This window comes from Excalfactoria chinensis, chromosome 9 (genome assembly GCF_039878825.1).
Source record: "Excalfactoria chinensis isolate bCotChi1 chromosome 9, bCotChi1.hap2, whole genome shotgun sequence".
Taxonomy (NCBI): Eukaryota; Metazoa; Chordata; class Aves; order Galliformes; family Phasianidae; genus Excalfactoria; species Excalfactoria chinensis.
The window spans coordinates 6,040,670-6,054,082 of NC_092833.1; the positions used below are offsets into that span (position 1 = coordinate 6,040,670).

A 13,413-nucleotide genomic window follows, 5' to 3' on the forward strand; every position below is an offset into this window, starting at 1 on the left:
TTTGCCCCCAGGTTGGGTTTATTAAACTAGGGCAAAGAAAAGACACAGCTTCTCTAAGTAATATTCGGTTACCTACATTTGACTTTCTTCATTTCACAACCCACACTCCTACCCCTAAAAATATGTGTTTCACCCACAGAACCATTACCTCACAACCTTTTATTTCCTCCTCTTTTGGGTTGAATCTTATAACCTACTTTAAAAAAAAAAAAAAAAAAGTCCCCAGCATGCCGATATCTCTGGTTGTAGCATCAGGAAGGAGCACTCAGGTTGGGCATGATGGAATTTGCCGTGGGGAAACCCAGTGATGATAGTGGAACCCGCCCGCGTGTGAATTCCCATGGCTCTGGCAGCTGCTTTATAAGCAGGTGGAGAAGTGTTGAGGCTGGCAGTGCAGGCAGGCTGCGAAGGAGCATTCCTTGGAGCACAGCTGCTGCTTGGGGTGAAAATGTCTTCCATCAGCACCAAGAGTTTGATTTTGGCTTCTCTGCTGGGGCTGCTGTTGCTGCTGCTGTGCAGTACCTCCCAGGGTGAGTGAGCTTGGGCACTCTGCCCCAGGATGTGGTTCTTATGTTACTTTGCACCATGCCAGCTGTGCCAGGGTGTGCATGTTGGCAATAGTATGAGGGAGTGGGGGATTAATTCAGCGAAGAATACTGCCTAATCTAACTTTTCTGTCAATGGGGAGCTAGAGAGTTAGAGAGCTGAAAAACAAAGCGCACTGGCAGCATGGCAACATGGTCCAAATGGGTTTTATTAACATAATTCTTTTTTTCGTTCCAGCACAAAGCAACCAAGATTGCTGTCTGTCTTACACCAAAGCCCGTCTGCCTCGGAAGGTCATTAAGGGCTTTACTGAACAGCTCTCTGGTGAAGTCTGCGATATCGATGCCATCATGTAAGTTGCTTTTCAGAAGATCCTGTGGGTTTTTTTTGCTGACAATCATATATTAACCTTAGGAAGTCTGTCGGGGTAGGAACAATGGTCCGAATTGTAGATATGTTATTTTTCAGTAGACAGGGATCGCTAACCCATAGGACAGCCATACAATAATTCCAGATAATAAGTCTGTTTAGGAATCACTGTGTCAAGGATGTTCTTGACCCTCAACTTGAGGTACCTTGCCAACACAGAGTGTTTCCTTGACAAAACCTTGCATAAACCTCGTAACAAACTCAAGTGAGACTTCTTAATTCACAGAGATCAGAATTTTTCTCTTGATGTTTTAGACCACCTAAATGTTTATCTGACATCTTAGCATGACAGCAAATACTCTTTTCAGTCTCACAAGTTATTTCTTGTATCTAGCAAAGTTCTTGGTCTCAATAATTACAACAAATTGATCATAATTTTGGGTTGCAAGAAACAGTCCCTAAGTCTGAAGCTATTATACGTAAGCTTCATTGGGATAATACTACATTGTTCACGTAGTATTGAAAGCATTGCGGAACTTCATGTATCAAACAAATATTTTCTAAAGCAGGTGTTATTGTTTATCACATAGAGTAACTATGATGTGTTTTTTATTAAATGCAGCTTCAGAGTATTTATTAGCAATGATTTCTAATGTTTATTTACCAATATCCTTATCATTATTTCTTTCCCAGCTTCCACACCAACAGGGGACTGAAAGCCTGCGTAAATCCTAAGGAAGACTGGGTGAAGAAGCATCTTCTTTTCCTGAGGTATGAATCTAAATATCTTAGTACTACTAGGCTGAGAACAGAGCATGTCTAGAAGTCTTTCTCTTGCACCTCCACATCTCCTGAAGGCTGCTTCTGACGGCAGCTCTGAACTCAGACTTTCTACTTCCTGTCATACATGGCTGTTCCTACTTAGAGTTCTCACAGGGGTGGTCATACCATGTGTCCCTTCTTCTACCTGAGCTATTCTCTCAGTAGTAGGTGCTATAGCTTGTAGAGAGAAACCTGTAATTGGTCTGTGGCTAAGGTGATAATTTGTGTGTGTTTTCTTGTTGTTTTCCACAGCCATAAGCTCAAGAAGATGTCAATGTGATACAGTTTCCAGCAGGAAACTAAACGCAGGCCTGGCTGAAGAACCTCTTGGTTGAGGTTGTCATGTTGTACACTGTTGTGTGCTTACTCACCACTATCTCTGGCTTCTTTGGAACCGTTGAACTCCTGGAGTTGATTCATATTGCATCACTGTTTTGCTTGAATTAAGCATTTTGTTGTTGTTTTTAGGTTTACTAATATGACGTGTGCGCTGTGTAGTAAAGACTTCATTAAGCTATTGTACAGGGCATGTATGGTATTAGGCTTATTGCATAGCACTATTGTGTTGCTCAGCATTTGTAAATCTTTGTAAAGGTTATTTATTCTGTTTATTTTGTTACTTCTTGGCACTATCGTGTGCCAACATTTTCCTTTTAACTGGAGTTAGCATTATAATACTTTTTAGGCTATTGTTTAAAAAAAGTGCTTGTGGGGGGAAAAAATTGGAAACTGGAGTTAAAAATAAATGTTTAAATCTGAACTGTGTGGTTAGTTTATTTTTGTCATTAAAAGAGGTGAGTTCACCTTGAGTACTTCTGTAGGTGCTCGGGAGCAAAGGAATTTATTTCAAGTGTGTTCACACCTGTGAAAGCCACTGTTCACCTTGCTCTGTTTGCTCTGTGGGTAGCTATGAAATCCATAGTACACTACGCTTTCCGCTTCTCCAGGGACTGGCTGTACATGAAGCTTTTCCTTAACATGAAGACTTGTTTTTACCTCAATCTCACACTAATAAGACTTGAGGGAATTTCTTTTACTGGTTTAATCAGGAGAAACCTTACATCAGCAAGCTTCTACCCCATTCACTGGTAAGGCTTGTGATTACGGTAAGAGTCTGCTCTCAACTTAGTCATCTCTAGAAGAGAATTTTGCAGTGCATTCTTCCCCTTTGCGTTTCCTCACATATTACCATATTTAAATATTCTTGGTTGAGGTCTGTAGCCAGTAATGCATTATAAATGACGAATGACAAAAGTAAGGAATCTTCAAGGAGTAGGTAAGATGTGAGTGTTGGTAAATGGGGGAGACTACTCAGCTCTGTTGCTGCTATTACGTGGCTCACACAGACTTCAGGGATGTGATCTTTCAATATCTAAAGGCTCTGAGCAACCTGATCAAAGCTGTAGGTGACCCTATTCATTGTAAGGGAGTTGCCCTTTAAGGGCCCCTTCCAACTCCTATGATTCTATGACCAGGTAGGCTGTGTAACTGTACTCAATGTCAGAACCAGTATCTTGCAGATAAATCTATGCCTTGGCCTCTGTTACCTTTTAGTCATAGAGATGGAAATATTAATTAATTACATCTAATTTCAATTTAACTTTAAAATTATTTTTCAGCTTCTCTCTCAAGGACACAGGGGTGGTTTGTATGGTGTTTGTGAATGTAAGGCTGTTGATTCTGCTTTTAAAATTTGACGGGGCTTATGCAATCTGCTTCTGGCCCTGTAGATCTGGGAGCCAGTGATTTTCTGTGTGTTGTGGAGCTCTGTGATCAATTTGCTTTGTTCTCCAACAGGTGGATTCCTATCACCCTCCCAGATAAGCAATTATCCAGCATGTTGCCTGGAAACTCCCAGGACTTTTTGATAGGGCTGTGGCAAACCACAGAACTCTGCCCTGTTCCTCCAAGCTCTGGGGTGGGCTCTTAAAGAGTTCATGAGCTGAATTATAGACTGGAAGATGGTGTAGACATAATAAATGGGCACACTTTAAAGTGTCAGAATTTGAGGTTTTTAAAAGACTACCTTGGGAATAGGTGTGTCTCCCACTCCAGTGCAAAGCAACCATGTTTGCTACCTTTCCTGCACACAGCAAAATGCCTCTTCTGGTTCACATTGGCTTCTCAGAGCTGATGTCAGCAAAACTGTGAAGATATTGCTACTGTACAAGTTTCCACTTTGAAGAAAGCAGTATGACCAACATTGATTAGCATTGCCTAATACATGAATGACTGGATCTGAATCTGTTCCAGTTCTGGATATGGATCTTTTTGTAGTTAATTGGAAAAAGTTTTTAAATATTATACTGTCATATCTGTTACAGTCCTTTGAAATTACCTCAGGGAAAAAAACCTATATAGTAAAATGTATGCAATGAGGAATGGCTCTTAGCACGCATCTTTATCTGCCACTGCATGTTATGTGTTTACATATGCTGGAAAAACAGTAGGTGTTAACAAAAGGCAGCAGAGATGCTGGTGAGAAAAGTAAGTGTTGTGTGGAGAGTGATTCTTTTCTGAAAGAGCATCAGTCATTCTCCTGATTTCATTTTGCTGTTAAAATATAAATCCTGTTATATCTCATGCATTGGGCAAGTACTAACAAGTTGTTTGCTGAACTATTGTTCAGTTGATTGTGGCTCCTAACAATTATGTTTTGTTGTTTCTCACCTTTTTTTTTTTTTTTTTTTTCCTTCTGTCTACACAAAGTAGGGATCATAATGTGTGTGAGTCCAAAGGAAATGGTAAATGTGTTTTTCTTAGTCTGGGGTGAGCATGATTTCAGGTACAATATCTCACTGGAAATCAATCATTATTGGATGTGCTTATAGCCAAAGACACTTCTAGCTCTTTTGCAGGGGAGTTGATAATTGGTCAGTTACTATAAACTACCAGCACCAACAAGCCCTCATGTAATTGAACTTCTGAACAGGAATGCACTGTTCAGCTGTAATTTTATCGAAAAGTGAATCAGGGAACTTTTGAACCTAGAAAGACTTTTAGGCTTGTGAAACTGTCACTTGATTTGAATGGCAAACTCCCAGCTGGATAAACACCAAAACAACACAGGTGATTAATTGTAAAAAGTCTTCCGTATGCTGATCTCAGCTGTGTTACACCCTGGCAGAATTATCTCAAATACCAAGCTACAGGCATCATCCTTTTTCAAAATATGAATGATAAAAGCAGTTTTCAGTCTATAGATCAAAAGCAGTGGCTACCTGTGGCAAATGTACTAATCAAATGTAGACACATAGATTTACACAAGTGCAAAAGTGTGTTCTACATCTTTATGATTTTTGTGGTTCTGGGAGATGTCAGCTTTAGTTGTCCAGTGTGACAGTCCTAACTCTAAGGTTTTAAAACTGATGAATTTGTTCCCTGCACATGATTAAGTGCAGATAACTTCCTAAGAGTTGTGTATTTCTCATGTAGCTACCAGCAGTAAAATAAAGCTCTTTATGAACTTTTTGTTAAAAATAGTTTATTCTCACAGCTTTATTCAAAGATTGTGCAGCCTTAAATACATAATTACTGTAACGGAGTCAGAATGTAGAATACTATGATTGAAAAGAAGATATTTCATAGGAAAAGTAGAGTTCAATACTAATATTAAAAGCCATTAACAAATTTACAGCAGCATTTCTCTAGTTTTCCTTACACTAATTCAGTTTACACTCCCAAAACAAAGTAACAATTTTATTTGTAAGTATCCATATCTACATTTCTGTGTTTCTGAAACAGACTGTTCCGGTATACTGGGTTTTCACATGATCTCATCTCCTGAAGTACCTTGATTTACTTGATTTACTTCCTCAGGCTTCATGTTTTTGAAAAGTGATTTTTGTTTTGTTTTGTTTTGTTCTTTCTTAGCACTGAGAATTACAGAGAAAGCCTTGGAAAACAGAAGATGAAGAACAACTCAGCATTCTGATATCCCACTTGTGCTTTTTGAGTAGTAGCTGTGGTTGCTGAAATTTAGAGGCACAGTGTTATTGCCATATTTCTTGCAATGAGTGCTGCTTTCAGTTATCAGAAATTATGATCTTAAGCCATTTTTTTCAGTAAAAAATATAGCAGTCCTAATTCAAGATGAAGATGTGTACATTCTATTTGGTTTATGTTCACTTGTTTGTTACCTTCTTTGCTTCTTTACTGCTGGTGATGGATGTCCCATAAACTTTAGAGATTTTCCTTGTTCAGGTGCTAATGCAACTGTTTCGTGTACCATGGCGAATAAGAAGATGCACATGTGATATCTCACACACTTTTATTCAGTTGGCAGTTTTGAAGGTTGTGAAGAACAACTGACTTTGGTCAGACATACCTGTGGAAAGAAAGGAGGAGAAGAAAGGAGGGGAAGCAGACAAACCAGTTCCTAGTACTGGGAAGTATGTGGCACTTGGACTTCCCTTGCGAGAAAGCCTGAATGACAAAACCGGGTTAAAAGATGGTTTCAAGATAAAGAAACTTAGGTAAAAATGATTCATTTAGACAGAGAGTAGAGGGGGTTATGTCTTTAGTGAAGTGTGTACCAAAATGCATGAATCAAAACACAAAGTATTTCTCATTTCAGATTCAACCTTTAGGTACATTTGTGTTGTAGACCTGTCTTTTGTGGCTATGAGCCAAGGTAAAATAATGTTATGGCAGGACAGTCTAGTACAGTTTAATTTTAAATTTTATATCCTCTGGTATTTTCTGGAAGATAAAAATCAAAGCACAGATGGTTATTGAACGTGGCTTACGAGGAGGTAAACTATGTACCAAGAACTCATATAACAAATGTTGAGATGAAAGTGAAAATCATCATTGAGAGTCAAGGACAGAGGAACAACACAAATGTGTAAAATGCTCTGGACTCACAACTCAGAGAAATAGCAAGGTGCCATGGATTAAACAGTCAGTCTAATTACACTTGTGTCAGTAGAGATGGGTTCAGGTAAGTGGCCCAATTTACACTGAAATTGTCAATTACAGTGTCAAGACTAAACTAGTAGTTTAATATCTTCGCAGTATCATTGGTCAGGCACAGGGTTCGTGAAATCAACATAAACTTACAAAGTAAGGGAATGGAAATTTGAGAATGATAATTTTTTGGTGACAGATAAAATCAGAGCTGTGGAGTGGCCAGTATGATGACTTCTACTATTCACTCAAATGTGACTGTTACATAACGTACGTAAGGAATATGAATAAACTGAATATAAAATGCCATGTAGACCTGGAAAAAAAAAATTACATTTACTAAAGCTGGCTGAAATATATGATTATATTTCCCAGTGGGCACTTGAATACTTGAGATTGTTCTGACTAGGAATAAATGGTCCCTCCCTTCAAAGGGAAGTGTATATATATATGTGTGTGTGTGCGTGTGTGTGTGTATGTGTATATGTATATATGTGTATATGTATATATATATATATAAGCTGTTTGAGAACATGCAAATCTCAGAGATGCTCACACTATAAGATAGCTGCAAACTGTTACAAGAGTAGGCAAAAATGTTGTGTTAATTTTAAAGTGAGTAGGGCTGTATTAATGCTAGTTACATTGAATGAATGATACACACACATATATGATACTATCTGAATTACATAAAAGTGATGGTTTAAAAAAATGAGAATACATGATACGCAGAGACAACATAATGGGAGTCATACTTAGTGAAACATATGCAAAAATATGGAAAACTTTATGGCTTTTATGAAATTCTTAATTTGTTTTGGCATTATAAAAAGGAGATATAAAAGACCAAATGAGATATTTTGACTTTTTATTTTATTCTTATTATTACAAGCATAGTGGTGAAATAAACACATTTTAACTTTTATGAAGCTGTGTATTCTAACACAAAGGGGCTTTCCTTACTTATCTTCATCAGTTCTATTATAGACATAGTAGAAATCCTGTTATTTATCAGGAGTTCTTGCTTCCACCTTAGTCAAACTGGTTTGACTCAACTTTGTGTTAGGTAACTACAAGAGAAGTTCTCCATTTTCCTCCCTAGGTGCATCCGGATCACTCACTGCTTTTCATCTTGCGGCTCAGTCTGACCACAGAATACTTGTGTAATTACCTGATGCCATCAGCTTTGCCATCTTGACAAGATGATAAAGAATCCTCCTCAACTGAAGGGTCCTCAGCCCCACACAGTCTGGACTATGGAAAGAAAGATGAAAGGCGTTTTTGAGTTCTCAGAGAGGGTAAGATGAATTTATATTTTGGGGGGGGTGGAGGGAGGAGGGAAGGAAGAGCTTTGGGGTTTTTTTTATGTAAGTTTTTTTGGTGCCATATCTACGCATTAGTGTGGTAAGACAAAGGAAAGAAAGCCCACTCTTAATAAGGGGAAAGGAAAACTTTTCAGCTAAGTGAAAAAGTGACAGAGAGAAGTAAGAATATATAGAATTAGCTCAACTGTGGGAAACTGTGAGAACTGGTAGATGGACGTAAAGAGCAATGAACAGATCAACTGTTCTTTTCCTGTACTTACTGTCTCCCCATAGATGAACACCACATGCGCCTGTTCATGTGAGAAGAAACCTGTGACATAATTCTTAGGTGAATAGCAACTCTCTCTCTATGTGTATTTTTTTCTTTTTGGCATAACTTGCAATCGATGAAAACAGCCATGCAAAGATGAAAAACAGAATCTTTGGGAAAGAGTGTGCTTTGTTTACATACAGGCAACTTGCTGCTGGCTCTTTCTCCCAGAGTAGCACTTAACTCACAAACAGAAAACTAGAAAATCATCTCATTCATAGAGTTTTAACATTTTCATGGCTCTGGTACCATAATTAGTGTTGATAATAACAAAGCAGAAGTGAGAACGTGTACTGAGAAGGTGTACTAATGATGCAGAGGGAAGCATACAGGGGTATCTGTTTGAGTAGCAGGAAGTAGGAACTCTATTCTAGAATAAAACAACCTTGAAAAAAAATTACCTAAACCTATTTAATTCACCAAGAAGAAACAAGGAAATATCAGAGCTCAGACTTACTGCATCTGACAGACCTTGCAATTATGAGAAAGGATAGCATGCAAAACTCCCCTTAGTAAAAATTCACTGCACCTAATACTGACATAACAAAAATAGGAAGTGGCTTTCTACATTTTTCCCTTAACTCAGACTACTCTTGTGCTGGCCTTTCTGATTTAGTTCAGCATACCGCAGACTGACCTACTTCAGAACAAGTGGGTCACGATGCAAGTTTAAATCAGGAAGCCTTAAACCCACTCTTCTCTGCAAGCGAGAGTGTGTTTGAGTCAAAAAACACTTTCTTCATATTATTCTTCTTAGGATGGTGCTTTGGCTCAGGAAAATAGAGATTTTGAGAATTTGTTTGGCAGAAAGAACCCAGATTTCTCAACAGGAAATTCTTTGTAATTGTATTAACTTTGCACCATGCTATCCAGCACCCTCCAGCATTCCAGATAAGTGTATTTCGCAGCCTTTCAAAGGCATTTCAATACTGTCTGATAGTGAGGTCTACAGTATACAACTTTCTGCAAACTGCTTACAAACGCAAAAATACATAGGGAGCAACTGATGTGTGCTCTTTCCAACATCAATACTTTTGATCTCCTTACCTAAAAGCTGATTAAATGCTGCAGATCCTGGAAGAATGTCTCAGTATTTCCTTTTTTATTATTTTTCCTTTTCCTGGTGTAGATATTTTTGAACTCTGTGTGCGTATGGTCTTCGAAGATGACCTTTCCTGGCTTTGAGGCTGTGTGCACCCTTTGGATGCTACAGAATCTCAGGCAATAGTTTTACTTTAGCTATCTAAGAGCTTGAACTCAGCTCAGGTTGCCTACTGGGTACATCATCAGAGTTCCTGCTTGCTCTTCAAGCAATTAATTGTGTAGAAGCGCTTCCCCTCAACATAGATTGATGCTGCCTAAAGTCTCTGTGGGTAATCCAAACTTCTGCTTAGCTGTAGTTAGTCAGAAAATCTTACTTCGTTAACATCTATTTTGCACACAGGTCTGTCCCGGGGCACTCTGGGAACAACCTCATCTCAGTGTAGCATAGCTATTTAGTGCTCAGGAGGACAGCAATTTTCTCGAGTTATTCTATAGAAGTAGAGTACACAGTGCCATCACGTCAATGCCATGATGTCACCAGAGAAGCAGGATGAGTGTCAAGGCCTGATTTGCCCGATGATGACCCCAGCATCATGACTGCTTGCTACTGCTGGGTGGTGACAAGCTGTGAGGCATGTGCTTGGATGGAGATTCGCTGGGAGAAGGTGAGGTGAGAATGTGCTGAGCCACCAGATGCTGATGTCATGGGGCTCTGCGGTGGTTCCACTTCCCTTGCCCCTGCACAGGCTGCGCTTTATTTGTCCTTCCTGAGTCTTATGAAAAAATGGACAAAAAGAAAAAAGCTCATGGTAAACGACACACAAAATCTTGAAAAAAGATATTTCTTGTGAATGCCACAGCAATTGATGTAAATATCACCCTGAAGTGCAGGACTGAAAAGATGCATATAATATATATATAATTCAAATAGCTGGTGCTCCTCATTTTTGCTGTATAAAAGCACAAAACCTTTAAATTAGACTAAAAACGCAAACGTAACAATTCTAGTTGAGGGGAAGCAGAGGGGCAGGCACTGATCTCCGTTTAGCAATCACAAACAGAACTTGAAGGAATGCTATGCAGCTGTGACAGGAGAGGGTCAGGTTGGACATCAGGAAAAGGTTCTTCACCAAGAGGGTGGTCAGGCACTGGGACAACCAGGAAAGTGGGCACAGCCCCGAGCTTGGCAGAGTTCAAGAAGCATCTGGACAACGCTCCCAGACATATGGCTCTGATTTTTTGCGTGGTCCTGTGTGGAGCCAGGAGTTGGACTCAGTGATCCTTACAGGTCTCTTCTAACTTGGGATAGTCTATGATTTAACGATTCTAATTGGTGTTAGCTAATATGGAGGTACCAGATAGGCTGCAGGACTGTGTTTACAAGGAATGGAGAGGAAGGAGTTAATGTAGGAAGCATGTCCAGGTTCATTGTTAGCATCACTTATGTTGAAGACAAATATTGATATTCAGAAACTATAATCAGGGCAGATAAGTATCGTGGTACACAAATTCAAAAGGCCACTGGAGGCCACCAAGTTATGTTTGAACAGGACCGTTCTGATTCAGTTCTGTTGGAAGGTTGTTTAGATTAACTGCTTTCAATAAAAATATTTCCCATCTGACTTGAGATAACTGATCTTCCACGTACAAATAAGACAAAAGATCAAACCAACCCCCCCCGTCATGTCGCACAGTGAACCTGGAATTGCCATTGTGTTTCATTTCCTTCCCAAGACCAAAGGGCTGCCTTCAAAGCCAACCTGCAGGGAGACCCACGGCTGCATTGCAGAAGTCACGTACAGATGAACGCTGACCTGAACCTCCAGGTTGCCCCATCAGTGCAACGGGCTACGAGACCCATGAAATGCAAACTAGTTTGCAGTTTAACTTGTTGCAGCTAGTGCAGGCCTTCTGCTGGGGTGATCGGGGCGACCAGGAATAGCTGAGCATGCAGACGGCACAAAGCACCGCCACCGAGGCGCCCGCTCAGCACGCAGCGGTACCCACCCGCATCCCCGCACCGGCCGGGTGATGGCAGCCGGCGGCGCATGCGCGCAGGCTCTGTTTGGCCGTTGCCGTAGCAACGAGTCCAGGCGGCGGCGATGGGGCCGAAGCGGCTGCTGCTGCGCTACTTCCCGCCGGGTGCGGGGCTGGGGGCTCGCGGGGCGGGGGGTGGTCCTGTCAGCGCGGGGAGGGGGCGGTTTGCTGCCGGGTGCTCGCTGGGCGCCGGGCTGGAGCGGGTCGTGCACGTGCCGGGGTGACGCCGCGGATGTGGGCGCTGCGGCTGCTGCACAGCAGAAAGCGGCGCGGTTGCGCCTCACTGGGGTTCAGGGCGGCCGAGCGGCGTTGCAGCCCCCATGCCCGGCTCTGTGGTACAGCGCGCCCTCCGCCCCTCTTGGAAAGTGAGCTGCAGCGGGTGGCTTCAGTACGGCTCGGTTGGAAAGAGCGCTGGTGAAACAGCGCTAAACATACCCCAACCGAACTGGAAAGCCTTCTTCATCTCTAGGATTGCAAATAGAGCATACGTGTTTTAGGTAGTGATGTCTAATGTCCGTTATCTCTTCAGGATCGTTCAGCGCTGTGGCTGAGTGAGCACCCGGCCTCCTGCTAGCCACGAGAACTGTGCGTGTTGTGGAACCCACGTCATCTAATTAAGACACACTTATCGTTTATTTATTTGTTATTATTTTTTTTTAATAAGGAATTATCCTGGAATATGTAGAAGGTGGTGAGCTGAAGACCAGATCTATAGATCTACTTGATCTTAGTCCTCAGTAAGTATTTGTTTCAGAAAGCAGAGCTGTTTGCCATTTGATAGCGTTCACCTACAACTCTGTTTGACTGCATTAAACATAATTGAAGCCAACGATGTCTTTTTTCACTAAAACACACACACAGACAAAAAAATGCACAGTCAAATAATTCTCCTAGCACTTAAAATAGATAATCTTGCATTCCATCCTGCTTTGTGTTACTGTTCAAAGCTAGAGCCTCTTGTATTTCTCACAGAATGCTAGTTATCAAGATGCCTTTACAAACCCATCAGAGACAATGAGTTTTACAGTGCTTTGCTTTGTAATGCTGCCATGAGCAACAGTTAGGTCTTGTAATGTGACTTCAGAATGGTTTGAGAAGGTTGGTTTGACTTAGATCCCCATACAGTGCTTTACATGACCTCTGGAACCAACTGGATGTCAGTTCAGAGCTCTCCTGTTGATTCATTAATCCTCATAACAACCATAAGCAAAGTAGCATAAGATGGGTAATTTCCTCTCTTGTGTTTGTGTGGAGAAAGTAAGACTCTTGTATCGAAAGCAGTGGAAATGGAAGTTTTCTGTTTCTTTCATTAGGAGCCTAATTGCTCTTGGGTTCTTTGAAAGAACAAGAGAACAAAATCTGGTGGTCTAATCTTCTGCAGGTGATGAAAGGAGTTTCAGGAACATGATGTATGTAAAGGTGAAGGATTGGCCACACTGAAGAATAAAAAATGTAGAGCATTAAAGTTTAGATAGAAGTTTTATAGGATATCCTTCAGTAAGTCAAAAGATAGAGATCACTTAATGAGGAAGGAAATGAGGCTTACTGTGCAGGGGACAGTCTTTGATAACATGTAGCTCTGGCTTTTGGGCAGCTGGAAGGCGGCAATCAGAAACTCTGATGTCTTCCCTGTGAGGAATAAGACGTTTGTTGCGCTGATAATGTTGACTTAAGAAGTTACTGCACTGATATTGCTTTAATACTGCTACATATAACTCATGCACCAGCATGACTGACCATGCTGTGCAGTCAGTAACAGAATGTAGTATGTCACAGGATCAGAGTGAGCATTGTTTAGGTTGATTTGGACCTTAAATTTGGAACATAAAAAGTACAGGCGACTAGAGCAGGTTGAACATGACTCTCTGCAGTTAGATTTTGAACATCCCCATAGGTGGAGACTCCTCTACTTCTCTAGGAAACCTGTCCTGTTGTTTGACTACCACCATGTCAAAAAAAGGTTGTTGTCTTTTGTTTGTTTGTCCTTAGGGGAGAGGGAGTTGGATGAACGCTGAATTTCCTGCTCTGTTTGGTTTTGTTTTTGTGTATGAC

The 13,413-nt window shown here is 40.8% G+C and overlaps 2 protein-coding genes across 6 annotated transcripts in view; both read left to right on the forward strand.

Moving 5' to 3' along the window:
* Positions 1 to 408: 408 nt before the first annotated feature.
* CCL20 (C-C motif chemokine ligand 20) lies at positions 409 to 2,140 on the forward strand. The gene is made up of 4 exons (XM_072343996.1): positions 409 to 530; positions 784 to 898; positions 1,609 to 1,686; positions 1,990 to 2,140. The coding sequence occupies exons 1-4, from the start codon at positions 449 to 451 to the stop codon at positions 2,015 to 2,017; spliced, it is 303 nt and encodes a 100-aa protein (XP_072200097.1). The 5' UTR covers positions 409 to 448; the 3' UTR covers positions 2,018 to 2,140.
* Positions 2,141 to 11,398: 9,258 nt separating this feature from the next.
* Positions 11,399 to 13,413, forward strand: part of DAW1 (dynein assembly factor with WD repeats 1) — a 133,602-nt gene continuing 131,587 nt past the window's right edge. For 4 of the 5 annotated variants that reach the window (XM_072344820.1, XM_072344819.1, XM_072344816.1 and 1 more), the window contains exons 1-2: positions 11,410 to 11,466; positions 12,026 to 12,098. In XM_072344820.1, the coding sequence (XP_072200921.1) occupies positions 11,427 to 11,466; positions 12,026 to 12,098 (113 nt within the window). In that variant the 5' untranslated portion in view covers positions 11,410 to 11,426. Of the gene's footprint in view, positions 11,467 to 12,025; positions 12,099 to 13,413 lie in introns of all 5 variants that reach the window. The other variant, XM_072344817.1, reaches the window with a different exon arrangement.

What these genes read in the sequence shown, in the direction of transcription:
- CCL20 (XM_072343996.1), top strand. Translation starts at nt 449, where the DNA reads ATGTCTTCCATCAGCACCAAGAGTTTGATTTTGGCTTCTCTGCTGGGG. An exon ending in GCTGTGCAGTACCTCCCAGG is followed by an intron (nt 531 to 783) that starts GTGAGTGAGCTT and finishes TTTTCGTTCCAG; the next exon opens with CACAAAGCAACCAAGATTGC. An exon ending in AAGCATCTTCTTTTCCTGAG is followed by an intron (nt 1,687 to 1,989) that starts GTATGAATCTAA and finishes TGTTTTCCACAG; the next exon opens with CCATAAGCTCAAGAAGATGT.